At 49.6% G+C, this 26237-nt stretch overlaps 2 protein-coding genes across 2 annotated transcripts in view; one reads left to right on the forward strand and one right to left on the reverse strand.

Annotated features, from left to right (window-relative positions):
* RNF169 (ring finger protein 169) lies at positions 1 to 15694 on the forward strand. The gene is made up of 5 exons (XM_085311207.1): positions 1 to 153; positions 3544 to 3690; positions 4946 to 5058; positions 6374 to 6473; positions 9148 to 15694. Exons 1-5 carry the CDS (start codon positions 145 to 147, stop codon positions 10357 to 10359), a joined length of 1581 nt encoding a protein of 526 aa, XP_085167333.1. The 5' UTR covers positions 1 to 144; the 3' UTR covers positions 10360 to 15694.
* XRRA1 (X-ray radiation resistance associated 1) overlaps positions 15683 to 26237 on the reverse strand; it is a 19357-nt gene continuing 8802 nt past the window's right edge. The window contains exons 9-17 of the mRNA XM_085311205.1: positions 25268 to 25308; positions 24067 to 24183; positions 22551 to 22644; positions 21210 to 21325; positions 20275 to 20631; positions 18937 to 19105; positions 18460 to 18572; positions 17510 to 17615; positions 15683 to 16535 (exon numbers count right to left, since the gene is read on the reverse strand). Of these exons, the coding sequence (XP_085167331.1) occupies positions 16282 to 16535; positions 17510 to 17615; positions 18460 to 18572; positions 18937 to 19105; positions 20275 to 20631; positions 21210 to 21325; positions 22551 to 22644; positions 24067 to 24183; positions 25268 to 25308 (1367 nt within the window). The 3' untranslated portion in view covers positions 15683 to 16281. The remainder of the gene's footprint in view (positions 16536 to 17509; positions 17616 to 18459; positions 18573 to 18936; positions 19106 to 20274; positions 20632 to 21209; positions 21326 to 22550; positions 22645 to 24066; positions 24184 to 25267; positions 25309 to 26237) is intronic.

Raw genomic sequence — 26237 nt, forward strand, 5'->3', positions numbered from 1 at the left:
TTATGCAATCAGTAGGGAAACTCCTACCTGAGGCATGTGCTGACATGCAGCTTCCCAGCAGCCTGGGCAGACGGAGCAGCCTCAGTCGGTGAGTGAGCCTGGAAAGAGCAAGGAAACCTGGGCAGTTTATGGGATGAAGAGAAGATGTCAAATGTGAGTCTCCCTGCATTTTGGTAATGAATATTAGTATCGAGAATAATGTTCCTAAAATTGTCATTTCTGGAGGGAAATTACCATTTTAGAAGTATCAGTTGCTTGTAGAACATTATTGAAGTTCCAAACATGATATCCAAAAGGGCTGCAGACAGGTTAAAACCCATTCTGATCGAGGTACTGCTAATAACAGCTGATGATACTAAATCCAGTATTTCACAGGTGCTGCTAAGCTAGGATAAGATACTTCTCCCAAGTTGGATGTTTCAAGCTGGTTTGTTTCAGTTTCTAATCCTCGTGTCCTAGCACATTACTGCAGTGTTTGTAAGTATGTTCTGTAGGAGATAATTGCATTAGGYTACTTAACAAGATTTATTTATTTGTTTAATTAGTACAAATCTTACTGTTAGAGCTTGGTTTTACTTGCAACCTGAATTTTGGACTTAAATTCCTGGCGGAATCCTGTTTATTAACATAAAGATTAATAATGGTTTGTTTTGTTTTTGTTTTCTTTTTTCTCATAGTTTTCTGTAAGCTATCAGTTGTAGAAGGCACGTAGATACAACCATAGTGTAGTTGGAGGAGGATGAAGGACCGTTGTAAGGATRTCACGAGAGCTGCTTGTGAGCTAAATTTAGAAGTATTGGCTTGCAGACTTTATACAGCCAGACTGGCTTGGCTCTTGCAGACTGGCTGTGTTCTTGGGCAAACAGAAACACAACTCCCAAGTTTTATATGCAAAGATTGTCCTAGATGCCAATATTAACACTCTTGCTTAAGGTAAACATAGAATGCCTCCAAAACAGAGGATATCTTTTCAATTAGAGAGGCTTTTTCCTTAAATATTTTTTTTCCTCCTTTGTAATACTGCTGCTCTTCAGGACAGCCTCCTGGTTTTCTGTGTTGATTCTTATCCAAGGTCATGCTTGTCCCTCCAACTACCCRTTCCATTGATTTGGCTGAAGTTCTTAAACACTTTGGTATGTTGTTGCATATGTTTCGTGACTTCAAGATTGGCAATTTAGTGTAATTTTATAAGTTAGACAAAAAGCGAAGATTTCCATATGGATTTCCTTCATATGCACAATGTGGAAGGGATAAAAGAGTTTGGTGTGTTTCAGATAGCAAAAAGAAAAAGATCATCCCTATGGTAAAAGTTGATGGGAAATCTTTTTTTGGATATGTAACAAAGGACTCTTAAAGTTCAGAAAAATTGTTCAACACTCATGAATCGTACAGCAGACTATTTACCATGTCTGAGTCAGTGGCGATAGTCTGTATTAGTCAGACAGTATATTGTAGTTATTGCTTCAGATTATTAATAGATGAGGAATTTAAAGCTATATCTTAAAATATAACCAAACTAGAAGTAAATTGGGTCTTGAAAACATTTGTTAAATATGCATGTTCAGCCAAGCAATGTTTTTTTTTTTCATGGTTTTAGCTTTTCTCTCTCTACTCCTCCCTTCTTTGTCTCTGTGGGTTTGGATTCAGTTGGATTTGGGCTCCTTCCTAGTCTGAAAATTGTGGTGCACTTTTTGTGTAGTGCATTGTGTCCATGTTTTTTCCCCCCTTGCAACATTGAAGAAAAATATTAGGTATTTTTGGGAAAAAAAAAGGAATTGTCACAATGTCACCCGCTCTCTGTATGTGCTGTATTGCAGGACGAGTACATCAGCTCCCGTAAATGCCTTGCAGCTTTATTTCCTTCAGCGCTAGAAAGCCCTGTGGCCTGTAGCACTGCTATTCTAGGAGAAAAGTGGGAAATTGCAGTGGCGTGGGAGAAGATACGAGGGACAAGAACAGGGCAGCTTCTTAAAACRTCTGAGATACCTACACTCAAATGGAGCCAGTGTGAGGAATAAACAGGAAGTATTTGAAGTCTTAGTACTTAGCCATAACTATGATTAATCAGCATGACCTGCAGTTGTCAGTCAAGGGTCAGGCTTATTAGAAGAGGTAACTTATTCACAAAGGTTGGGGTGGAGGAAGGAGGGAGGAGCTGTAACATGTACCTATATACGCGCACCGTTCGTGGCTTTACGTGTGAGACTGAAGTTCAGGAGGAGATGAGAGGCAGGCTGGGTGCACTGGRTGCATGGCTGGGTGATGAGCGCGGTGGGAATTGGATGACGTTATCCTGGGTATATACATTTGGGTGATGTTACCTGAAGCGTCTAGAGTGGATCAGGAAGAGGAGGTGGAAAGGAGGAGAAAGGGGGTTTTGTTGTCTTGGAGTAGCCAGGAAGCCTGCAGAAAAGAGGTGCTGGCAGTAATGGGCATTTTGATTCCCTAAGTAACAAGGGGCAAAATAATGCAGCAGGACAGGGGAATGTGTTGGCGATAATTCTGTGTTTTGGGAAGAAGAGTGTGCTAGGAAGGAAGGGTCTGGCTGGCAGTTGACATTAGCTGGTTGAAAGTCATCACTAAGCAACAGACTGTGCTTTCTCAAGGAGAGAAAGGGAAGTATTTACACATTTCTGAAACCTGCTTTTCTTTCTACTGGACTCCCACATCTCAAGAGTTGGTAGGGGATCTCATGGGAAGATAAGTGATAAAGGAATATATGAGGACTGGCAGTTAATAAAGTTGAAAAGGCAAAGCATTCAGTACAGAGAAAAGATGGGAAATGCAGCTGGATCCTACTGGGGYTATACTGGGATTTCTGTGGGATTTCTTCTTCAGCCTCCCACTTTGTAAAATGCAGCATATGCACACAAAATAATGTTGCATCTTAGCCCTTCTGAATTGCCACTAGCCAGGGTCATGAAAAGCAACATGGAGAAGTCTAAGGATATATTAAAATTAGAGAAAACAAAAAAAAAAAAAAATACAAGGGAAGTATCACTAATGAGAGTGATAGGCTTTCATATAGCTTGCAGGTTTTAAAATGGGCATTGCTTTAACTCTTAGAAATTTTCAATTTGATGATACTGTCTACATGACAAGTTCTGTGTACTGTTACAGTCTGTTTGAAGACTGAAATTGAAGTGTCTTAGCTTACATGAAATTATTATGTATGTGCTTTCTATTTCTGTACATTTTTATTTGTAGTATAATTTCCTAAGTAGATGATAGCTTTTGTCTCTGCATTTTAGAGAACAGTGTGGCAGAGGAGTCTTTGTCAAACATTGGACTTAACGGTGCTATTTTGTAAAGAAGRTAATATCCATGGCATTTGTATAGAGTGCGCAAACATGAAAGCATTGTAAAGACAAACCGGTCCTCACATATTGCTGCTGAGGCAGGCAATGACTCCAGTCTAGAGCAGAGAAATGGAGACACAAAATTAAATGATGTGTCCAGAATCTTTTGGAGAATAATTGTTGGCAACCAGATGTAGAACATAACACATTTCAAATATGCCATCTCTTTTGTCATTATTTCCAGATGAGAGAAGAAAAACTACAAGAAGAAAAAGCTTCTGATGATCTGATTCACAAGCTAATTCTAGATGATATGGAAGGAGGAAAAAGAAAAATGGAAGAACAGCAGAAAAAAGATGAATCTCTGGTGCTGAAAGTGAACCAAGAGTGTGTAAGTAAGCTTGTATTTCTCCTTAACATCTACTTACAGGCACAGACACAAGTGAAATACTGCTAAAGTTCAGTAGTGGAACAAGAACTACCTTTTCTAAGACCTTGATTCCTTGAATATCTCCTGTTCTTGCCCATTTGAAACCAGGAGCTTTCCTCCATTGACAAAGGGAGCTCTCTGGGATTTTTTGATTGACTTCCCTTAGAATATATGAGCTATCAGGTTATAAAGATCCATGCTAATGAGAACTGTCTTCTAAGAAAGTTTGTTGTGACTACAGATGCTCTTCTAGAAGTTTGTGTCCCCTCTGAGTCCTATTCAACTAGATTCCGTAGGAACTAGAGAGTTGCAGAGACATCTAAGGTGTAAGTAAACAACCATGGGCAGCAGCTTCACCAGCTTTCTTATACTGACTGTCTCCGCTTGTCAGTCCGTTCCTGAACAGCCGCAGTACACGAGGTAGCATCTGATTTGAGTGGAAATGACAAACAAGCACCATGAATGTATGTCTGGGTGGACAGCTCAGGTCAGAGCTGTCCCGCATGACCAGGCCCTGAGAAGCTCCAGAGGGGAAATACAGTAGAGTGAGGGATGCTGGATTTACCCTCCATGCTCTGGGGTGACTGAAACCCACTTTACTGATGACTGAAGAAGCTGCAGCTCTTCCAAACACATCAGTAGCGTTTGTAGAGGTAACTGCTCTGCCGTGTGTATTCTTGTTCCTCAGGCGCACATGCATTTCTGTGAGTGTATCTCCATGAGTCTTCTACAGCGCAGTTATATGATGTTATAGTCAAACAGATTCTTCATGCTGAGTTTCACCTCCTTTTCATTTCAGTTGTGAGACTTCACAGGAAATGCTCTTAAAAATTAATGGCTGATAGAGGATTATGTGGGCACTGAATTATGTCCTGTAGGACCTTTGTTGTAGGATTTTCTCTAGTTTCCTGCCCATCCAGTATTTGATCATTAAATTCGCTTTCTTCATTGAATCGCAGCTACACATGTGAGCTGTGTGTTTGTTTTTTCATTATTTATGAATTTTGGGCCAGCTTATGAGTTGTTTCAGCTTCAGTGAAGAGAACTTCATGGCCATATTACCTGCCGGCAGATCATGTTCTCATTTTATGTCCTCCAGATGTAATCACTACAGGGGCTTTTGGAAACTTTTATGTTTTTTGCAAGAAAGAGCTTTATTTTCCAAGTGATTCTTTTTGTTGTACGTGTCAGCTAACTCTTCCTTGATTGACTTCAGTTTCCTGAACGTCTCTCGGATTCAGAGAATGAAGAACCATTCCAGGGCAAACAAACGCATCGGTCAGCTTTTGTTTCCAAGACCAGTGCCTACTCCTTTGCTTTCCTTTCAGGGTAAGAAGCTGAACCTTAATTGAAGCTGATTAATATCTATTCCAGATGTAAATATGATGTTCTTTTTACTGCTCTAAACATTTCTGAGATGCTTTAAATTTAATTAAAATGGTCATTCCCATCCACAATAAGTAATAACTTTTCTGGAATTTCAGAGTATACAAATTTGTAAAAGATAGCATCTGTCTGATTGCCTCCTACCTGTTACAAAATCCCAARTGTTAATGCATTTAGTGTTCATCCCATGGAGCAGAAAAATCATTGAATGTGTATTTAAATTACAAAATCATTAAAGTACATCAGTCGCTATGACGAACTCAGGAGTGCTGGATTCTTTTCCAGCACAGATGCTAAGAGATAGCACCCACCCCGAACAGCTTTATCAGTTAAAGCTGTTGCATGATGCAGTGTAAATGGWTGAGTAACTGAGCACGGCTGCAGATGAGAAGCACAGGGATTTCCACAGTGTTGTCGTTTGCTCTCACCTAAACTAGTTATAAGCCATAGGTAGGTGCCAGTGTGGTTAGAGCGGAGCCTTTGAATGTAGACCAGGGCTCTGGAGCAGACCCAAAGATGACTCTGGGGTGCCTTTGTCCAATTCTGTGGTCCAGAATATATACCTCAGTTGCTATTTAAATTTCCTTGACCTGAAGTTTTCCCTGGCTAAAAGCCTGGGCAGAGAGGTACCTCGCTTCAACTCAGCACTGCGGTGTGACCCAGAAGCTAAGCAGAGCAGCACGCAGGTCTCTGCTGGGCTCATGCTTTGCTTCGAGTCCACCTCACACTGAGAAYGTTCTAGGTTGTTGGCTTCACTTTCAGTAGTCAACCTGGACYGACTCACAGCGTAGCCATGTGAACCACACTACAGCTACAAGGAAGGCAGTGGGAACGTGGGTGAAGAGAGGGCTTCCCTTGGCAACAGCCCATACTCAACTGATCGTGAAACCGATGGCTTGAGAGAGGGTTGAGGCCCTGGCACGCAGGTGAGCAGCAGCTGACTTGCTCCCATCAGCCAGCACAGGGAGATCAGGCACTGGCCGATGGATTCGGGGATCCACTCACAGAACAGGACACCTCAGAGTTAGTCCCTGCGACTGCAGACTTTTGGATCTCTAAGTCTGGTCCTCCGACACAATCTGTTTCCCAAATCCCTTTACCCCGAGGGTGTAGGAGGAATCTCTTACAGCAGGGCCCTGCCAAGGCAGATGCCTCCCCCGCAGGCAGCGCAGGTAGCTGGTGCATGTTGCCAGGACAGTTGAGCTTGCTGTTCCTAAGATAATACGCAATCTCGTGTTTTCACACAACTGCTTTTCAGGAACCTAACCTCTAAGGTGGAAAGGAGTCGGAGTTGCAATGACACCATTCAAGAGAGATCGAAGAGCAGGCAGAGATCAGCCCCAGCCAACAAAACAAAGGTACTGTCTGTTTTTGAAAATGTATAGCATGGTAGGGAAAGGTTTTTACGTATAAAAGTTCTTATCTGAGGTTATACAGTGCCAGTAATCTGGAAATACAAAATACTAGCTTTGTGGTGTTACTAGTGCTGTGTTAACGCCGTGGGGCCTGTCATTTCCTCACAGCTTACAACAGAAACCTGCTAGGTTAGAAATTACTGAGCTGAAAAGTAGGCAATTTACAGAATTGTTTGTTAGCGCTGTAGGATAATTGGAATTTGGAAGGGTACTCTTCATTCTTCTGTAATTCATTTTCTTTTCAAGGCTCAGTCATCAGTTGATTAAAGAAAAATCTTTTCAAAGTTTAGAAAAACTTCTGTTTTCCTCCCCCCCTCCACTTTCTCTCTGTTTTTTTTCAAAACTGGTTAAACAGATAAAAACTCATGCTTTTCTGGTCTTAGTAAACTTTCTTTTGCTCTTCACTGAGCTCTCGGTTGCAGGAAGAGCTGGCTGCTCTTGCTTCCCCTCAAATCCAGTAGGCCAAATGAATTAACAGTATTCATTAGAGGGAGCAACAGGCCTGACTTTTCAGTTCACCACTGGCTTCAAAATGAGTTGTGATTATGAAGCACCACTGAAAATCTGACCCAGAATATTTTGGGGCAGATCTTCCAGCAGTAATTGCTGGGCACATTCCACTCATTTGGAGGTGACCTTTGCAAACGTCTTTCTTTGCACTGTATCTGGCAGCACCGTTGGGCCGCTTGCCAGCAAGAGCAAATTTTATGCGCTCATTCTCTCTCTGCCTCTAGCTCTTTCACTAATCTCTGTCTCCTGGGCCATTTTCTGCCTCTTTTCTAACGTGCCTCTCTGGCCTGTGGGATCCTGGTGGCTGGCAGCAGCAGCTTTCCCAAGGGTGTTGAGTGCAGCCTSGCCTGGGCTGCCCAGCGTGGGTCCTCGCTCGGCAGGCAGTCSCAGCGGATTCAGGCAGTGCAGCTTAGCCAGGGCCACCGGGTCCTGGGTGTCACCTGCAGGTGCCACATCAAAAGACCCAGCCCACGCAAGGTAGGAGATGTGGGGACACAGCATGCTTCAAAGGCAGGGCTTGCCCATGAGACCCTTGGACCCACTAGCTCTTCTCCCGTCTTCCCTCTGCCTTCCCTGGAGCCTTCCTGCATGCAGCGGGGCCCCCCGCCGTCACTCTCTGGGCCCCTGTGCCAGACCTTGCTCCCTTCAGCCACTTTATACCACCTGGGAGACCTCACCTTTGCCTCAAATGCTCAAAGGGATGTTTCCATTTTCCATTCCATTTTCCTGTCCAGCCTTCAATCCTCAATAAATCATGAAAGCTTTCACTTCTCCYAAACTGGACAGCTCTGAGGCTTGCTAGGATATTCCACCTCCTAGTGCTGACACCTCTCCTTTTTTTGGTTTCTATTTCATCACAGATGGGGACGGTTCAATTCTAGAGATCCTTTAAGTAACAAAAACCTCTTGAATCCTTTGAAAGGCAGTTTGGTTTGGAGATTTTGCTTGGAAAATGGTAAAATCCCTGTTGAGCATACTAAACTGATCCCAGTGATCACCAAGCTAGATATCTTTGAGATCACGGGCATGGATCATCATTAAATAGTGTTTTTAGCAGCTTAGTCCAGTCCCTATCTCAGCTGATAGGAATGGGATCAAGTTCAAAGCAAGGGAGTTACGACTAACCTTCCCTCTCAGGACTCTTTTTATTTATTTATTTATTTTAAGCAGATGGTTTGTGGACCTGGTCAATTAAGAACTGCACTAAGAGGGTGTTCCACAAACTTGGTTTGACCCCCAAAAATAAGCTTGTGGAAACAACTGTGCGTCAGGGTGAGCAGAGAAAGGCTCTCACTGTCTCAGACTAGCTGCCAGATAAAATCAGTTTATTTTAGAGAGACATAATGCCATTTGCATTTATGCATGTGCAGCTTTTACTTCTGCCTTATTTCTGGTTGCATTCRTCTACATTCCAAAATGTAACAGCGTTAGGGGATGGCTTTGAAGATGACGAGAAACGCTGCTCTTACAGGCTACCAGCTGTCTCCTTTTGCAGCCTGGTGGCTGTGGTGTGTTCTGGCAGTGCTCGCAGAGGTCGTTCCACTGATCTCTTCTGTCACATAAACGTCTTTTCTCATGACGTTTTGTACTGAGCRTCCACTGAGTATGTTAAATCAGCACCAAGTCTCTATTCTTTCTCTCCTACGGCTTGGTAGGTAGCAGCAAATCCTTTGGAAATAATTTCCCTTGAAGAGCATGGCTTGGTATTGTGCATCTTCCTTCAGCCAGGCTAGCACAGTGGTGGTCAGCCCCACATTTTCTTGCATTGCTTCAAGCTTTTTGCTGTTGGAAGGTTGCCACTTGCCCTACCCCGATGGCAGACACGACCACAGGGCCTAAGGCAGAGACTGGACTTTGTGCTCATTATTAAAGTGGTGGGATGAGAACGTTGCTTCCTTAAGAGGAAGAAGGTGGCTGGGGCTGCTGGTGTGGCAGACATTATGGTCTGAGAAACAGGTACAATTGCCTGGAAGGCTAAAAGCCATTGATACCCATAATTGTTTGGGAGCTGTCGAATTTCCTGTTCTCTTGCATAACTTGACTCTATTCTTCTGGTCCATCTTCCCACAATGACAACCGTTCTGAGCCATGATGCCTTGTCTTTCAGGTTCCACCCGTGACCAGCGCGTCGACTCCTCTGGTTGGAGTTCTGTCATCTACCCAAAACAATCGTTGCCTCTCCGCCCCAGATCTGACAGCAGAGAAGCGCCTCGTTCTCAACCCGGTTTCATCCTTCTCGGCCCTGCACAAGCCAGAGCGATCCATCAGCCCCGAGAGCAATGACAGCATCTCAGAAGARCTCAATCACTTTAAGCCGATTGTCTGCTCCCCATGTACTCCTCCAAAGAGGCTTCCTGATGGCAGAGTCCTGAGCCCTCTCATTATAAAGTCCACTCCGAGAAACCTCAACCGAAGCCTGCAGAAGCCAACCACCTACGAAGCCAGTCCTAGAATACTGAAAAAATGGGAGCAAATATTTCAGGAGCGCCAGATCAAAAAGACTCTCTCTAAAGCAACTCTTACGTCCTTGGCTTCAGAGCCTGGGGAAGATGTTATAGTTCCTGACATCACCAACTCCAGTAGTTGCAATAAAGAGCAACCACAAATACAGGACGATCACATTCCACCTGACACAACAGGAGACCCTCGYCCAGAGCCAGATTTCCTTCCTTCTATCAGTGAAGCGAAGCCAGGAAGAGGGGGTGAGAAGAACAGAGATGCGCAGGCCTTAACAACAGACGATAGCTCTGCTGAACCAGATGCAAGGTCAAATGGAACCTCCTTAAACACACGCGTGTCAGAAGTTCCTGACATAAAAGTGAACGCATACATGGACAAATCCTGTCTTAGCATCGGCCCAAAAATGCTGAGCAGAAGAATAATTGGAGTCAATGCGTCACTGCCTGACAACAGCACGCTCGGAGTTCCTGTCAAGACATCAGGGAAAAAGCAGCTGAAATACCTGAACAACAGCGAATTGATCAACGTGCAGAACAGTACCTGCAATTCCGTTGAAAACATCATCGGCGAACAGCCCCCTTCGCTGAGACGGGGCCGAAAGAGACGCTGCAAAACAAAGCACTTGGAGCACAACGGTTCTGTTAAAAGACTGAGGCACACGGCGGGGGACATGGGCTTGCCTCCGGATGATCGCCTGGTGAGGGAGATGGAACAGAAGCTCCAGCAGGAGGAGGAAGACCGGAGACTGGCCTTACATCTGCAGCGAATTTTTGACAGTGAGAATAGGACAGTGGATAGGCGGAAAGTTAGAGTAGATCGGTATCTCCTGCGGTCAAAGAGCACTCTGGGTGCTAAGTAGCACTGATGGACGATGTTGCCTTTCTAGAGGACAATGAGATTTATCAGATTATCTTATAGGAAAACTATTTTTTGTCATATTTCCACCCACACAATTGTTTTTCTTTTTGGTGGTAAGACATTTGTAGGTCCAGTTCAGAGAGAAGCCAGAGTCCTTTCAGAATTTTTTTTTAAAAAAGAAAAAAAAAGAAAAGAGAAAAAAAAATCCTCCGACCTCTCTGGTCCATCGGTCTGAAAGAAGCGTCGGTCCTCCCCGTGAATACGCTGCAATGCATGTAAATGCAGTTGGTGGTGTTGGGGTTTCCCTAGCTGAGGCTGTTGTATTAGCAGTACATGAGGTGCTAGGTTCACTGTCTTGCCTTCTGTGATATTCCAAGAGAAATCAGASCTCTGCTCACAGAGAGGAAACCAGGCTGTTTCTGTCCGAGAAACGGTGTTTTCCTCTCTGTCTCATGTATCTTCCTTATACTGCAGCTAACTGTGGTGGTTGGACTGTTACTTAACATCAGYGTGTTTGAATGAGATGACTTGGCATCAGCTTAGAACAACAGGACTGTTTGTGAAGGAGGCTGTGATTCATATTTCTGCTGGGGGGTACCAAATACATCCTCCTATAGTACACGTACCTGAAGGTCTCTCACTGTCTGTACCAGCAGTACAGATTGTAGTTTGTGTCTTTATGCAGACAGCCAAAAGCAGTGAAGGAAGCTGTAAAATAAGGATTTTACTGAAAAGAATTATGAGAACTTGTTCATTTATGTTAATGATACAGTGAAAAGTTTGGGTAAAGCAGCTGGAAGCCATTCTCCTGGGCTCTGTGACACCTTTCTGCATAACTTCTCCCAGTCCCTGTCTCTTACCGAGGCAARCGTGGCTTTCATGTTCTTCCACTAACGCTTGAAATCTGGAAAGGGAGATGCTGGCCTGGTGATGTTAGGAAGGAGGTTGTCCGTGCTGACGTGTATCCTAGTTGAGATGATAGCTGAGAGCTCTCGACACACGTAAGGCSTGTTCAGCGGTGGCACTCGGAGGCATCCCGAGTTATCTGATGCATCATCATCCTTTCCCAGGCACTTCAGGAGCTTGCGGTGGAGTTGGGACAAGAGCCCGGCCCTCCCGGTCTGCGGGCACACGTACGCGAGACGCAAGGCTGCCCGGTGCGTGCTCCGAGTTAGCCATCTTCAGGCAGGAATTCGTAGTGCTAAGAAAGCTCAGGTGAGAATGTGYGAAGTGGGAGCGTGCCAGCGGGCCGGGTCGGAGCTCGCTAGGGTCCCACCAGCGCGGAGCCTGGGCAGGGGGAGCCGGATCTGCCGGGGCCGAGGTTCCTGAGGTTGGCGGGAGCACGCGCCGTCCACCAGACGCGGCCGGCTGCGCCGCCGGCAGTCCGAATCCCTCCGGGTTCTTCGTGCCTTGATCGTGACACGCATCTTACCTAAATAACAGTAATGTTCCGGCTAGTTTGGTGGTTTGAACTGAATAATTGTCCRCTTATTTCACGACAGCGTGTGTTAATTGTTCTTCCTCGGACCAGTTTTGGAGAATAAAGACACCGTTAGGAGAATTAAATGCCCGATCCCATATCCAGCRTTGCTTCAGAGAGAACATAGTACTTTCTACCTGCTACCTCTCTTCACCATCCATTAGCAGGGAAAATAATTTCCTTGGTCACTGCTAGCCAGCCATTAAGCTGAAAAACCGCGCAGCTCAGCTTCGTCCCTGAATGCCACCTCGCAGCGTGTGCGGTGGGGAGCCTCGGGCTCCGCAGGCGTCTTCTTGGAGGGCGCTGGGCGCTGCCACCGCCGCGCTGCCCCGGGCGCCGGGGCGTTCCCAGGACCGGCGCGCAGCGCGGGGAAGGGAAGGGAAGGGAAGGGCAGGGCAGGGCGGCCGCCGCGTTGCACAGCGACCGAAGAGGGACCGGCGGGGCCCGGTTTCCTCCTGGATGCATCTGCTAGGAAACAAACTGAATTTCTCCTTCCGTCTTACATGGTTTTTAAAAAAAAAAAAAATGGGGAAGCAGTTTTCTTTCTCTCTTTTGGCATACTTGTGTAACTGCAAGGACCCTGGAGCTTTTTTCCTAATTGAACTGGATTGTTTTTTAAAAAGAAATCTTATATTTTAATGGATAAAATTTATATATTTTAAATACTATATTTCAACAGATTGACACTTTCATTGTGAGAAATCTTATAGCAATGATTCCATTATATATATATATATATATATATATATATATATATATACACACACACACACATATATATATATACATATATCTCCTTAACACACAAACCCCTCCGGCGGGGGCTCGCGGGGACACCTGGCCGTGCCGCCGCGGAGGGGGGAGCGCTGCGCTCGTTAGGCGCAGCGGCCTCGTTAGGTGCTGACCGAGGGCGGTGCAGTGCCCTCGGCCCGAGCCGACCTGCGCTCGTCCGCACCAGCGCTGAACGGAAGCGGAGTAATTAGAGCCTTGTAGTAATTAGTAATTAGAGCCTTGAYTGGACCCAGAAAGGTGGCGGGGAGAGAAACGGCAGCGGTTTGAGTTCRCCCTTGGCAGCAGCGCTAAAGAGAAAGCTCAGGCTGGAAACCCACAGCTTTTTACCCCAAACAGCCGGGTAAATTTTTTTGGTTTTTCCTAAGTTTTGAACTAAAGCTTGCACTCTCCACGGGCCTCTAGAGTTACTCTGAGGTTCACAGGTCGCCTTCTGCCTGGCCCCTCGGCGGGGTTGGTCCCCGCAGCTGAACCCGACTCCCCTGAGCAGGGTCCGTCTCCCTCGGCGGGCTCGTGCGGGCTCCCTCCGGGCTGGGGCTGCTGCGCGCTCGCTAAGCAACCGTACGGAAGGAAAACCAGCCTTAACGTGGGGTTTACGGGCTGAATGTACCCTTTTTTCGCTCTCTTAGAGCAGATTTTGCAGTCCAGCRTGCCACACCAGTGTGGTCTTAATTTTTTTTTTTTTTTTTGAGGAAAGATGACTAAATATTTAAATGTTTAGTTTTTTGTGTGTTAATTATTTCCTCTTTTTGACTGTGTGTCTCAGCAGAAGTGCAGGGGGCACTGCCTAAGCTGGAACTTGTCTCAAGCCAAAAAAAAAAAAAAAAGAAAAAATGGAAAAGAGCTGCAGCATGGCGCGCACCGCTCGCCCTGCGCCGCTCCACGGACCGCGGCGCTGGCAGCGGCCCGCAAACGAGACTGCGTCGCGGATGGTCTCCTGCAGCGGTGTTTAAGGAGGCCTGGTTGGGTTTTTGGGGAGAGAGGGGTTTTTTTGGTTAGTTTTTTTTTTTTAACGCGGAATTGCGGTCCTCCACCGCGCGTCCCTCGTCGGTAAGGCGCCGCGGCCGACGTGCGGTAGCAGCGTTCAGGAACCGCATCGGGGTCGGCTGGATCTTCCCTCCGGAGGTCGGATGCCCACGGGTTCTCGCGCAGGTTTCTAGCCTTCRAGGAGAACCGCTGGCTGGTTCCTCTGCGTCACCTGCTCCGTCCGGTCGGAAGGACGGAGGCAGCCGCCGTTTCCCGGCCGGGGCCGGAGCCGCCTTCCCAAGCGAGCGAGCTCTCGCCTGCCGGCGGCCGGGCTGAAACCCGCTCAAGTCGGAATGAGGCYAGAGGCGACTTTAAGCTACGATGAATGTTCTAAATTTATTAATTTTGTGTAAACTTGCACAACAAAAAAAATTGTATATAATTTTGCTTAACCGAGCAGAAGTTGCCAGCCGCTCGCGTTGAAGGTGAGGTGTCACCRCTGCCTCTGCCACACGTAACGTCCCCTGAGAAGTAAAACACTTCTGGCCTGACAGTGGATGCAGCGCAAGGTCTGCAGAGGCCCTAAACCAAAATTGAGTATTTATTTACACAGATTTGAAAAAAACCTAGTTTGCAATCCTCCTCCTTTCCGTGGCCAGGTGCTCTCCGGGGTTAAATGCCGGCCCTGCGCACCGCGGACCGTGCAGGCRCGTACGGGTCCTCGCAAAACCGCCAAGCTGCCTCTCGCCTTCATGCCCTYTTGCGAGAAAGAAAAGAAAATAAAAATAAAACAGGTTCAAGAGATATTGCACTTGCTTGTGAGCAGAGCGGGTTGSGGGTTGTGTTTCGTACCAGAATGACTGTATCTGCCAAAGATGCCATCTGACTCCAAAAACCAACTTTGACTCTCTGGAGCTTCCTCCGTGGGGAAAGATGTGCTAAGGTTCATTTTTTGGAGTCAGACCAGACACCAGGAAACAAATGAAGGAAAAGTGCCAAAAGAATGGATCATGCAAGACGATTGTACAGTGTTGTTCTATATTGTCAGTATTTTTCTTCAGATGATATTGTACGTGCAGTAYGCAGTAGTCATGAAGTAGAGCTTGATCAAGCGCTTCTTTGTATTTTAGCGATGAAAGCAAGGGGAGGTGAAGCCTTAAAGACTGTAACTGATTTTACAAGCAGGCCTTCAGCAGTGCTTCGAGGGCAGCCGGCAGGGCTGGCGCCGGACTCTCCGAGATCGCCTTGCCATCTCGGAGTTCCTCACCGAAAGGGCGACAGGGAGCTTGTCCTGGGCCCGGGGGAGCGTTTCACGAGACCCGGTCCCCGCTGATCTGCGAGGGGCACGCGAGCGAGCCGAAAACCCAGCGCCCGGCTCTCGTTCACCTTGCGGACGCGAAGGTCGAGCGTGTCACTGTGATTGATCGAGATCTGTGGGGTATTTTGTAGAGCGCAGCTAGGTGCAAACTGCGTGGYGTGATGCCGAGCTGAACTATAGCTCAGAAGCTGGAACGATCTCTCTGTGTTGTATGAATTCGATACAAACCTTTTTCTTCCCCGTATCTTTAAAACACTGCAAAGCATCAAACAGATCTAGAATTAGCTATTCACTATGCAAACAGAAAAATCTTCAGCTGATTACAAGGGGTTTTGTGTATGCCTGGTTTTCTTGGTGTTTACTGTCAAACTGTTTAAAGCAAATATCGATGTTGCTACACTTTTTCCAATATGCTTTAAATCGTTGTGCTTTAGTGTTATCCTCAACTTGCAATGGGAACACCAGTGTGGTAAAAGACTACGGTCATTTTGGGTCTCAACTGAACCACTGTGGCTTCATCCAAATGTTTTAAAAGCAATGGAAGTTACTGAAAGACTGTTTACTTGCATGTGTAAAATGTGTGGGTAAAACGACATGCAGGCGTCTTGTCATACCGTGGCTTCTGTTACTTGGATCAGAGTAAATCCTGCTTGTGCAAAATTGTCATAAAACAGAAATACACCAACTGTGTACAAATACTGTGTACATGTTAACAGCAATGAAGACTTTAACCACAGGACAAAGGCCGAGGTTAAAACGGAATAAAACCAGGTTCTTACAGTCGACTGCCTGGTTTTTTTTGCTGAAGTTGCTGCACATGAGTTGCAGTTGTCTGCTTTTTAAGGAGAATTACGYGCCGTTGGGAAGTTCTTAGCTCTTCCCCTTTATTGAAGCGGATGCGGCTATTCCCGTTTCCTCCCGTCGCCTTCCCGTTGGTAGGGCGAGCACACCGTTTCCCCTAGAGCTTCTTCAGGCAACTCTCAGACTGGCAACCCTGACAGAAGTTGCCAAGTACCTGGGATAAGGCCTGGGCAGAGCCACATCGCTGCCACGCGGCACCTCTGCTCCAGAGCCAGGTGCCGCAGTCGGTGGCCGCTCTCTCACAGGTCAGTTTTATCCAGGGATAGCTGGTGCCCGCCGTGTTTGACAGTAACTGCAGGGCAGGGCAGTGAGCGAGCATGGTGTTCGTGTGTTGTCACGGAGGGAGCCAGCTGTACTGGTGCTCTGAAGCTGGAAGATGCTGGCTGAATCCTTTCACTGCATGGATATTCAAACCTCAGGAGGAARAAAACTGGCTCCAAACAAGTTACAAAATAACAAAAATCTCAGMCAGGAGAACAAAGGTGTGGGGTGCTTTATTCAACTACTGGCTATACTGCAAACTTCACTTTGAGCATCTTCTTGGCCACTCTCTTCCTTGGCAGCTCTAACTGTTTGGAGCTCCATTGCTTGGAAGCCACCTCCATTAGGAGGGCTTTTATTGCCTGTAACTCATCCAAAGAGCTGGCCTGCTCCTCACCGGTGGCCGCTGGAGGAGTCTTGTACACCTCCTGGAAGTCCTTCAGCAGCCTCAGCGCCTCCCGATACGCTTTGGGGCTAGACTTCTTCTCTCGCAAAACAGAYGCTGGAAAAAGCCAGAGGTGTGAGCAGCGCTAAGGAGCTGCTCCTTTCAACAGCTCGTTTTCTCTCCTGCCTCTCCAGCAGCAGCCCCACCGCCCTGATCCTGATAGCGCGGCGGTGGTGCTGCTGTGGCAGCTGGAGGGCCGGATTGCAAGTCCTGGGCCTGGGACACAAACACAGCTTTACTCGGGGGTGCCCTGCTGTGGGGGCCCGCTCCCGTGTGCGGGAGGCTTCTGCCAGGATCCAGGTCTGTTCTGGTGCCCGCACAGAACACGGCAGCCCCMAAACCAAAGGCACTGATGGCCTTGAGCAATTCCGCAGTAGAGATGGAGATGTTTCTGTGGCCTCAGGGCTGGATTCCAGCCCAGGACAGCGGCTGCTACTGTAGCCTGCTGAAAGTGGCTTAATTTCTTGCCTTTCTTCCTCCCACTCTTCCTCTAGGCAGCGCAGGGCAGCACTGGAGAGCACAAAGGGAGCCAAGCAGGAGGCACGGGCCTCCCGGCTGGTACTGCCCCTGGGGAGGGACAGGGATAAGCACGGCCACCACTCGGAGACCTGAGTCTTGCTTCATCTCTWGGGCTAACCCAAACCAATCTTTTATTCTAAGACTATTACCTATTTCAGGGTGGGGTTACTCCAGCTGTGGGTCCCTACAGAGCCAGCAAAGAGACCCCCAGCAGACCCTGCTTTGCGTTTACTTCTGCATTAACCAGCRGCCAGTGCTCGGGGGAGCAGGGGCTGACTTCGTGGTGGGCTGAGGGCGCTGAGCAGGCTGAAGCCCTTGTCCTCTCCTTGGGGCAAGGCAGGTCAAGGACCCTGCTGCAATGGGGAAAACCTGAATTCCCAACTCTCACCCTCACCCCAGCCAACTCGGTGGCACCTTTCTGCTCAGATCCRTCCTAGGGCAGCTGCTCCCAGTGCCTGTCCCTGCTTCTGCACTGGCATGAATGGGAGAAACTGGAAACACAGGGAACGTACCTAGGGGGACTTCAGTGATGGTGGTGGTGTTTCGCATGGCCGTCAGGATCCCTTCCAGTACCTCTGCCTTTGTCCTTCGGGTCGGAGGACCAGGCATCTTCCCAGACTGCAAGAAAGACCAGGGGGCTGCAACACGCATCCCTCCACCCTCTGGTTTGCTAACCTGCCCCCTCCTCTTCCTGCCCACTCTCCTGAACCACCAGTACAATCCCATGCTTCTGCAGATGGCAGGTGAGACATTTGCTTTTGTCAGACCAAAGCGGGTCTGTTTGAGCTGCTGAGAGAAGATTATAGCTGTACTGAACAACAGTGGATCAGCAACCCCAGAGCAGTGCGGAGGATTCAGCCACTGTAATCCTACTACAGTCCACTTCACACCCGCTTCAGCTGCCCTTGGAAGCTAAGGGCAGCCTCCCCCGGTGCTCTGGCTCTGCTCCAAGGCCTCTTCCCTCCCTCGCTTGCAACCACGCTAGCTTTCTTCAGGTGAGCTGGTGACAAGCAGATCCCAACCAGCAGGGTWGCTGGCTCACCGGGCTGAGCCGCCCCTGTCAGTGCTATTCGGGTCCCATTTGGGCTGTGTGCACCAAACCATGAGGGAGTCGGGAGCCGAGCTGGTGAGGAGGAGACCCACCACCACCACCATGTGCCCTGGGAGAAGACCTGCAGCTGGTGGAGCTGCAAACACAGCACCCTGACTCCCTAACAGCTCAGCCAGCCAGCAGGTGGGACTGTGCCCATATGACAGCAGCTGTCCTGGGCTGCCGGGAGCATTCTGGCCTTGAAGGGTTGGAATAAGATGCAGCAGAGAGCAGGGAGGCCCTGGAACTGGGAACTTGAGTCAAGCCCATGTTCAAGTTCTAAGATCAGCCCCCAGACACATGGGTTGATCCACTTCCAGATACCAGCGCCACGGAAGCGACCGTCCTCCCCTCAGAGCTTTGGCTCTTCACCTTTTTCCGAGGCACATAGGGCTTCTGCACACTGTCCAGTCGCACCTTGGAGTCTCGATAAACCAGGGGGTGTTTCAGGAGGTAGTTTAGTGCCTGGACGTTCTTCTGTATCCCTGTGAGCCAAATGAGACAACAGATGCCTCTGCTCCTTCTTCGCTGCGTCTTCCTGCGGTGACTGCAGCGAGCTTTGCCATGTCACCCCACCCAGGGAGAGATCAGCCACCGCGGTCCAAGGCACAGCGTTGCGACCGCACACGTGCACGCAGTGTGCAACAAGGCTCCCTGCACCCTGGTGTGCAGCCTTATTTGAGACAGGGCTCAGCACCTGAACACACACGTGCTGACCCTGGGGCAGAACGCGTGCTGRTGGACAGCACCCCACCAGGTACCAAGGGAGCCTTGAGGTCAGTGAGGACCGTGTTGTTCATCAATCCATCAAGGCATTTCTAAGCACAGCCCATTCCTTTCCTCACTTACCAACTGGCTCAATGAAATCTGGGTCTGTGTCTCCACCAAGCAGCTCCTCATAACCTCTGTATCGCTCTGGAACAGCCAGGGAGCTTTCTTCTTCCCTCTGCTCACTCCTCTTCCTCTCCAGCCTGTCTTCTACCACAGGTTGCACAGGGGACCTGGGCATGTCCTCCACCTCAAAGCAGCAAAATCAAGGAATTCACAACAGTTCTTCCAGTCAAGCTGATGACAAATACCCTCCCCATAGAAACCTCATACAGCCAAAGCTGGCCATCAGCCATGCCAGTGACAGCTCTTGAGTTAGTGCTTCGTTCTACATGGCCTAGAACTGTCCAACACCTCGCAGCACCGCGCTCTCACTAATCAAGGGTCACAAAGTGCCGCCAGGGGCTGAGGCAGGGGCCAGGTTTGCTGGATCCCCTCTGGGGGAAGCTGTATTTATCACCRACTGTTTTTCACCCAGCAGCCCGTGTTGGGTGCGAAGTCAACGCAACGGGGCTCACAAGGCATCTTAGCTCTCACGCAGCGTCAGTGCCACGATGTTAGGCTGCCACCTGTTCTGTTGTGGCCAGAGGTGTCTCCCAGCGGCACTGAGCCGCGYGGCCACCACCTCATCCAAGCTGCACTCAGGGCACAGGCCGCAGAGGGACTGTCCCCATCCTGGTGCARACTAAGCCAAAAACCCACGCCAGGAACTTGCTGCAGATTGTAGAGGGAGACAAGACCCAGCTATGCTGCRGGGATCCTGCGCCTGCTTTGAGCTCCCTCTGCATCCTTGGCGTGGTCTCTTTTACGCACGCACCCCCAAGATGTGCTTTGGGGCTCTACTTCAGGGATATCAAGCCCAGCAGCTGCCMTGGGGACCTCTAACGGAGAGATTCCCAGCATAGGCTGCAAGGATGATGCTAGACTGATGAGCTTCCATGCTTGGGGCTACCCACCAAGCCAGTACAGACCAGGATTCACTGGTTTCACTGGCTGACACCACGCACCCAGCACGAACAGGTCATGTCCCGGGGCCCGGACCGTGCTGCCAGCCTCTATCACCTCCACAACACGCTGTGCCTCTGCCCAGGCAACTTCTGGCAGGGAAATCACGCTAACTCCAAGCATCAGCCAGGGAAATCTGGTCACCAGTTCTTGAACCCACTCAAAACATCACATTTATGCTTCCTGCTACTGTTTCCATCTCTAAATCCCTTGCAACCAAGGAGCGTTATAACTGCTGAAATCCACAGCATGTGCAATTTTCATTCATTCAGGAATGAAGATCCTGCCTACAGCGCRTTTCTGGACACTCACGGGCCTCCCGCAGAGACTGGTCGAACGCCCAGCTCCACATACCTGCGTCATGAAGAAGGATCCAATGGCATCTTCAGCTCTGTCAGGATGAGGCCCAGAGTCACGTTCCTCATCCCTCAGCATCCACCTGCCGCTGTCACCGGCRGGGTCAGCACTGGTGTCAACGCAAGCTTCCTCAACCCGTGCCGCYGAAGCAGAGCTGCGCAGAAGAAGGCCTTTCCCAGCCTCCTCGAGCTCTTCACAAGGCCCCTCTCTCCACTCCCTAAATGGTCTGATCGGGGGCAGAGGCTCAGACGGATTCAGAGCTGCRGCTCCTCTCCCAAGTTTCTGTAGAAAGGTCTCAGCAGGAGCCTCCAGCATCAGGGGCTGCTTCGTAACCTTCGGGAGATGGGACGAGACCTGGCAGGGGCAGAAGGGAGGACTGTACTCGTTCTGCGTGAAGGAGGAGACTACCAAATCGGTCAGCTTGGCTGTGGGCAGATCATGTCCAGTCCCCTCAGAGCCCTGCCACCCCCTAGTGACACTCATGCTCTGCTGCAAGTATCAGCACAGGATAGGACCCAGTGGCTGGAGGTTATTCCTTACCAGAGCRCCATGGCAGCCCCAGCTCCAGGGACACCCTGGCAGCAGTTTCAGGCCCATAGGAACACCTCAGTTGAGGCCAACGTGCYGGGCTGAAGACCCACAAGTCCAAAGACCCTCTACTGCAACCATTATGCCCCTGCCTCGGGTTGCACTGAGAGGGGGCAAGTTGGAGGGTCTGGACTTCCTGACCTCATCCGGAGCAAGAGGCCAAAGGCCCCCAGCCCTCTCCAACCCTTCCTTCCCCTCATCCTACCAACCTCGCTGGGATCTAGGGGCCTGAAAACTCTTTGTTTGTTCCCCAAACCTACCCTGACTAGTGTGGCCAGGGATTTTTGCCCCTGCTTTGGCCAGGGTAAGCCCTGCTCTCCCAAGTGAGGTGCATCCTTCCTTACCTTGCGGCTGGCCTTAAGAGGTATGGAGAGGTGCAGTCTCTCCATTGCTACGCTCTGGCGAACAAGTTTAATCCCCAAATTTTCCTGGAGGAGCCTTGTCAGCAGAGGTGGCTGCCCTGGAAGAGGAGGGGTTCACAAGTGCTGCACAGCCCAGTGTGCTCCCAGACAGCTCACAGCAAGCACGCGTGCTCCCCAGGGTGGTGACAAGCGTCCCCAGGCACCTCATGGACAAGCACCAGAGCTGAGGAACAAGGGACCGACACTTTGCCCTCRTCTGGTTCGTCTCCAGAGGATTTCAGTTGAACATTTGAAGTTGAAGCTGAGCAATCAACAACACTGGGTCTCAGCTCTAAGGGCCTCTCCTTTTGCCCTGGAAAGAGACCTGAGCACCTCTAAAATTYGAGAAGGCCCACATCTGCCAGCAGCAACTACCCCTGGGCAGGAGTAGGGCCTTGGGCAGCCCAAAACCAAAGCAGTCACTGTGCCAAGAAGAGCCCAGACCGGTAACCGGGCTGCTTGCCACAGTTCTGCTTACACTGGGAACTAGCCAGAGCCAGGGCAGGGCTGTACGCTCACCGACAGCCATCCAGACCCCTTCCTGCACTGTCCACATGCTCTCTGCTGTGGTTTGGCCTGTGCCAACTAACCCCAGGCCCAGTTCAGGGAACAGCATTGTTCCTAGCAAGCAGGGCAGAAGAAGCCACCCTGTTTAGGTGGGATGAGACCTTAGCCCTAGGGACACAAACCAGACTGGGCTACTTGCCAGAGGCCAGAGAAGAAGCCTTAGCCTGTTTTAGTTATTAGTCTACATGTAGCCTGTGTAGGGAGTAGCACAACCATAATTCTTTGCTAGCAGCCCTAGCTATCTTCACCTGCTGCCTCCCAAAGGCCATGGTCACATTTGGGATTYGTCCCCTTGCTCAGGAAGGGGCTGCTTGTGGGCTGCAGGAGGAAACCAGCAGTTTCCTCCTGCACACCACAGCAGTGCTCACCACCAACAGGAGCTGGGCCAGATTCAGGCCAGCCCTTTATAGGGTGAACATCATTCAGGGAGCAAAATTCAGCCTGAGCCTGCATCACCGGAGGCATGGATGGACTGCAACAGGCTTTGATGGGAACAGGAGCAGCAGCAGGGCATTAACAGCATTTGCAAGAGCAGTACTCGTCTTGCAAGAGCAGTACTCGTCTGCATGCTCTTTAGAGAGCAGTGATGATTTATAGCACCCAATCCTCCTGGGGGCCCGGGCCTGAGCCAGTGTGGCAAGACCATCCAAATGCTAAGGGCAAAGGAAGCCCAGGGACAGAGCAGGAGTGTCGCACGGAGCCAGGCTCATACCCTACCGCTCCGGGTGGTGGTAAGAGGGTTGCTGTGGAACGTCAGCTCCTTCAGGCATGGGAAAAAAGCCACAGGTAAGAGATCCATCTCCTCTTCAATCTGCAAGACAAAATAATTTACTGTTTGCTCTGAGCAGCTGCCATTCAGTCCCACTGGTGGCTGAAGAGTTTCAGCTCAACAGGGACAACAGCCCAGGGTGGCCTGGGATCCCTAGAGATGACCTCTGAGGATCTGCAGGGACACTTGGACCCACAAGACATTGTCCCACCTTCCCCACATCCCTCCTGAGCAAATGCTGGGCTCGGCCGCTCTGTCCCATCCTTGCTGTGGACACAATCYGGGCTGGAAACTCCTCTCCTGGGAGCTATGCAGCCACACTGACAAGCAGAGTCCTGTGCTCTCTCAGCATAGCACCATGAATCTGAGACTTCAGAGCCTGCTCCTCTCCTCGGGAACRTGTGTCAGCATCAGCCACGCTGCACTGACACATGGTGTCAGCCATGGGCTCAGCCAATCCTCCCACCAGCCCCTGTGCCTCTGATGCACGAGGACCCCCAGCAGTCAGGCAGGTAAGTGCACTGGGGAGGAGGAAGATGGCATCGCTTGATCCCCAGCAGTTCCACTGAATGCAAGGACGGGAGGCAGAGACCACATTTCCTTCTCCCCYGTGCATCCTGCACCGGAGGACTGGCGATTCTGGCACTCAGCAGAGCCACAGCAGCYCCTGCTCCCATGGCACAGCTCAGGCTCCACGGAGGAGGCAGGCAGAGCACGTCATGCTAGTGATGCTGAAAAAAGAGTCCAGCCTCTCCTCCTGAGCAGCCAAACCACAGCCTGGCCGGGGCACGGCAGCCAGAAACCAGTTCACCAGCAAGACGGTGAGCGCTTGGTCTAGAACAGGGTTATGACACACGGGAATCAGAGGCAGAGCTTGCTCTGCAGCTTCAAGCACAGCCCCACCATCACGTCAAAGGGAGACCCCCTTGCCAAGAGGTGGTAACTCACCATCTGCACTCCCAGCTCTCCTTAGCTAGCACGTAGCATAAGTCAAGCCCCAGCAAAGARCCAAAAACACCAGAAAGACTAAGCTAAATGAATGCATTTTACTCRCCTGTTGGGGCTCACTAGGAGCACAGTGCGGCTCAGCAGATGGGTGACAACCTGGCACTAACACAGCAAAGGCCTTGATGGGGCTTCACCTTTCCAAGGGCAGCTCCAGCAAATGATCAGTTCCAAAGGATGGCAGTCCTTCATATAGCCTATTCTCTGTTAAAATCCCTAATGTGCAGGGATTCAGACAATCTTAGTGCAATTCAGCTGCCTAAATAGGTGTTGAGCCCCGTTTGAGAGCCCTTGGATGTCTAAGACATGTCCACAGGCTGTCAGAAGGACTCAGGAGCCAGAGGAGACCTGCAACCTTCTGCAGTGGCAGCTAGAGTCTAGGGTGTCTCCAGCAGCACTAAACGAGGGTTTAGGCAGCTGAATCTTGATCTCTAGCCAAAGTCAGAGGGCTTCAATCACCTTGTTGAAGGCCAAGCTGAGATGCTTCAGTTCAGGAAAAGGAGCACAAATGTCTCTGCGCACGGTGGAAGCAGGCAGAGTCTTCGAGGCAGACGGACATCCCTCCCCAAGAACACCCTTAAGCAGAGAGGGAGAAGGTGAACAGCAACACCGCAATGCATGTACTTCAGGCCATGGTGACATCTCACTGCTGTCATACCACACACTGCAGGGATTAACAAGAGGCTAAAGGTAAGGAAACCTCCTTGGGAAAGTGCTGTAGATGAAGCCAACAGATTAAAGGAGCTCACAAAGGATCTGTGGTTTCTCCTGCTCTAACATCAAACCCGTGGGTGGCACTGGGCCAGTCTCCTCGTCTCAGGCATGCTGGGGCAGCGGTATCTGAGGGCCCATGCTGAATCTGAGGAACTAGACACAGAGAGGCACTGAGTATTGGTGTGAGACTCCAGACAGGCTGAGAAATGCTGTCTCACAGCAAAACGGCCCCTTACAACCGCAGTGAGGTGGCAATGCTGAATCAGCTGGCAGCGGTTTAGTATCAGCCTTGTTCGTTACATTTTTGGGGGTGTATTGCGAAAGGGACTGTAAAATTGTCACACTGGGAAACCTGAACCTTTTTGCCAGAGGCACAGCAAAAGGAAGGACAAAGACGATGAGCACTCATTTCCTTCCTGCTCCCTGCCACATGCCTAAAAAGCCCTTAGAAACCCTTGTACAAGGGCATAGYACAAGGAAAAGGGGCAAATTAACATAGACAGTCCATCCCTCGGGATATAACCCTCCTGAGCCCAAACTCAGCTACCATGGGTACTTCAAACAACAACGCAGAGCTTTCAGTGCAGACCAGCTGCAGAGGGTGTCTTGGGAGAGCTTGCTTTGGCCTATTGCATTGCTGCAGGAGCTCTGCAGGAAATCACATCAAATAAGCCCAGCTTCCCTGCGTAGGCCTATATGGTCACAAGCAAACAACTACCCAGCTTTCTTTTGAAAGTGATAAATGAGGTTAAGGTTGTGTCTCTCAGYCATGCAAAAATTTGCTTTCAGTTGCCCCAATGACAGAGGAAAATCACTGCAGGCCTTGCAGGCAACCAGAGCTTCGGGAAAACCAAGGAGTCTATTACAACTCATCTGAGAGARAGGCCTAGGGAAGGGAAGTTTGGCAGCTCACACCCTAAACTGCAGAGCAGCCAACAGTTCTTACCGGCACTGAGCGTTCTTGAGAGCCAGAATTAAAAACGACCTCTGCAATGAAACACAAGCAAAGTGAGGGTTTCTCAGGGCCGTAGGTGCTAGGTGCTGGGCTAGCACCAACCTCAGCAAGGCTGGAGTTATGCTGGGAAAGTAAGTTAGCATCAGCCAGGGCTTAGCTCAATGGCAAGATGTCCCCAAGGTAAGGGCAAGGATCAGTCCCCAAGGTAGGAGGCTTGCTGACAGTCCCATGACACTGAAGTGAAGCCTAGGTCCCCTGAACACAGCAGGAACCGTGCTACTGACTTCAGTGTGGCCAGGACTTGCCCATAAATAGATTTTGATTCCAAATTCRTCTTCAAGTCTTCCTTGCACTCTGCTATAGCCAGGCCAACACTGAAAGTTGCACTATGGCCTGCTYTGTGATCTACCCCCAAGAAGGACTGGTGCACCAAGTCAGGGGGCAGGAGATGTGCTTGGAGGAGCTCCAACGGCAGCCTCCACTGCCACCGGTTCCACACGCAAGGCAACCTCTGGATCCATCCTGYCATGTGACTGGTGTGCACCGTGCTTCAGTAAGGACATCTGAGACCTGAGAGCCAACCTACCTGAGACAGCACTGCAGAGCTGTGTATGGGCTACCTACCCACAAAACGTTCCTCCCTTCAGTCCCTTCACACCCCTGCTCAGCACCCACAGAAATGAGTTTCCTAATCTGAACTTCTTCCAGTGCTTATGCCACATTTCCTCCCACCCACTGCACAGTATCTCCTCTGGAGCAAGCTACTTTGGAGAGGGTCAGGAGAAACGAAGGGGCACTTCTGTCTGAACAACAGATGTTTATTTTAGGGTGATTCACATCCTAGAAGTGCCAATTTCTCCCAGTAATTACAGAGAGACAGTACARGTTAGCTCGGATGTCTAAAATGGTCCCATGCTTCCCTCCCTCACTTCAATTTTACCAAGTAGTTTTACTCACTAGT

This window comes from Rhea americana, unplaced genomic scaffold (genome assembly GCF_003343005.1).
Source record: "Rhea americana isolate MKP2758 unplaced genomic scaffold, rheAme1 scaffold_335, whole genome shotgun sequence".
In the NCBI taxonomy this organism is placed as follows: Eukaryota; Metazoa; Chordata; class Aves; order Rheiformes; family Rheidae; genus Rhea; species Rhea americana.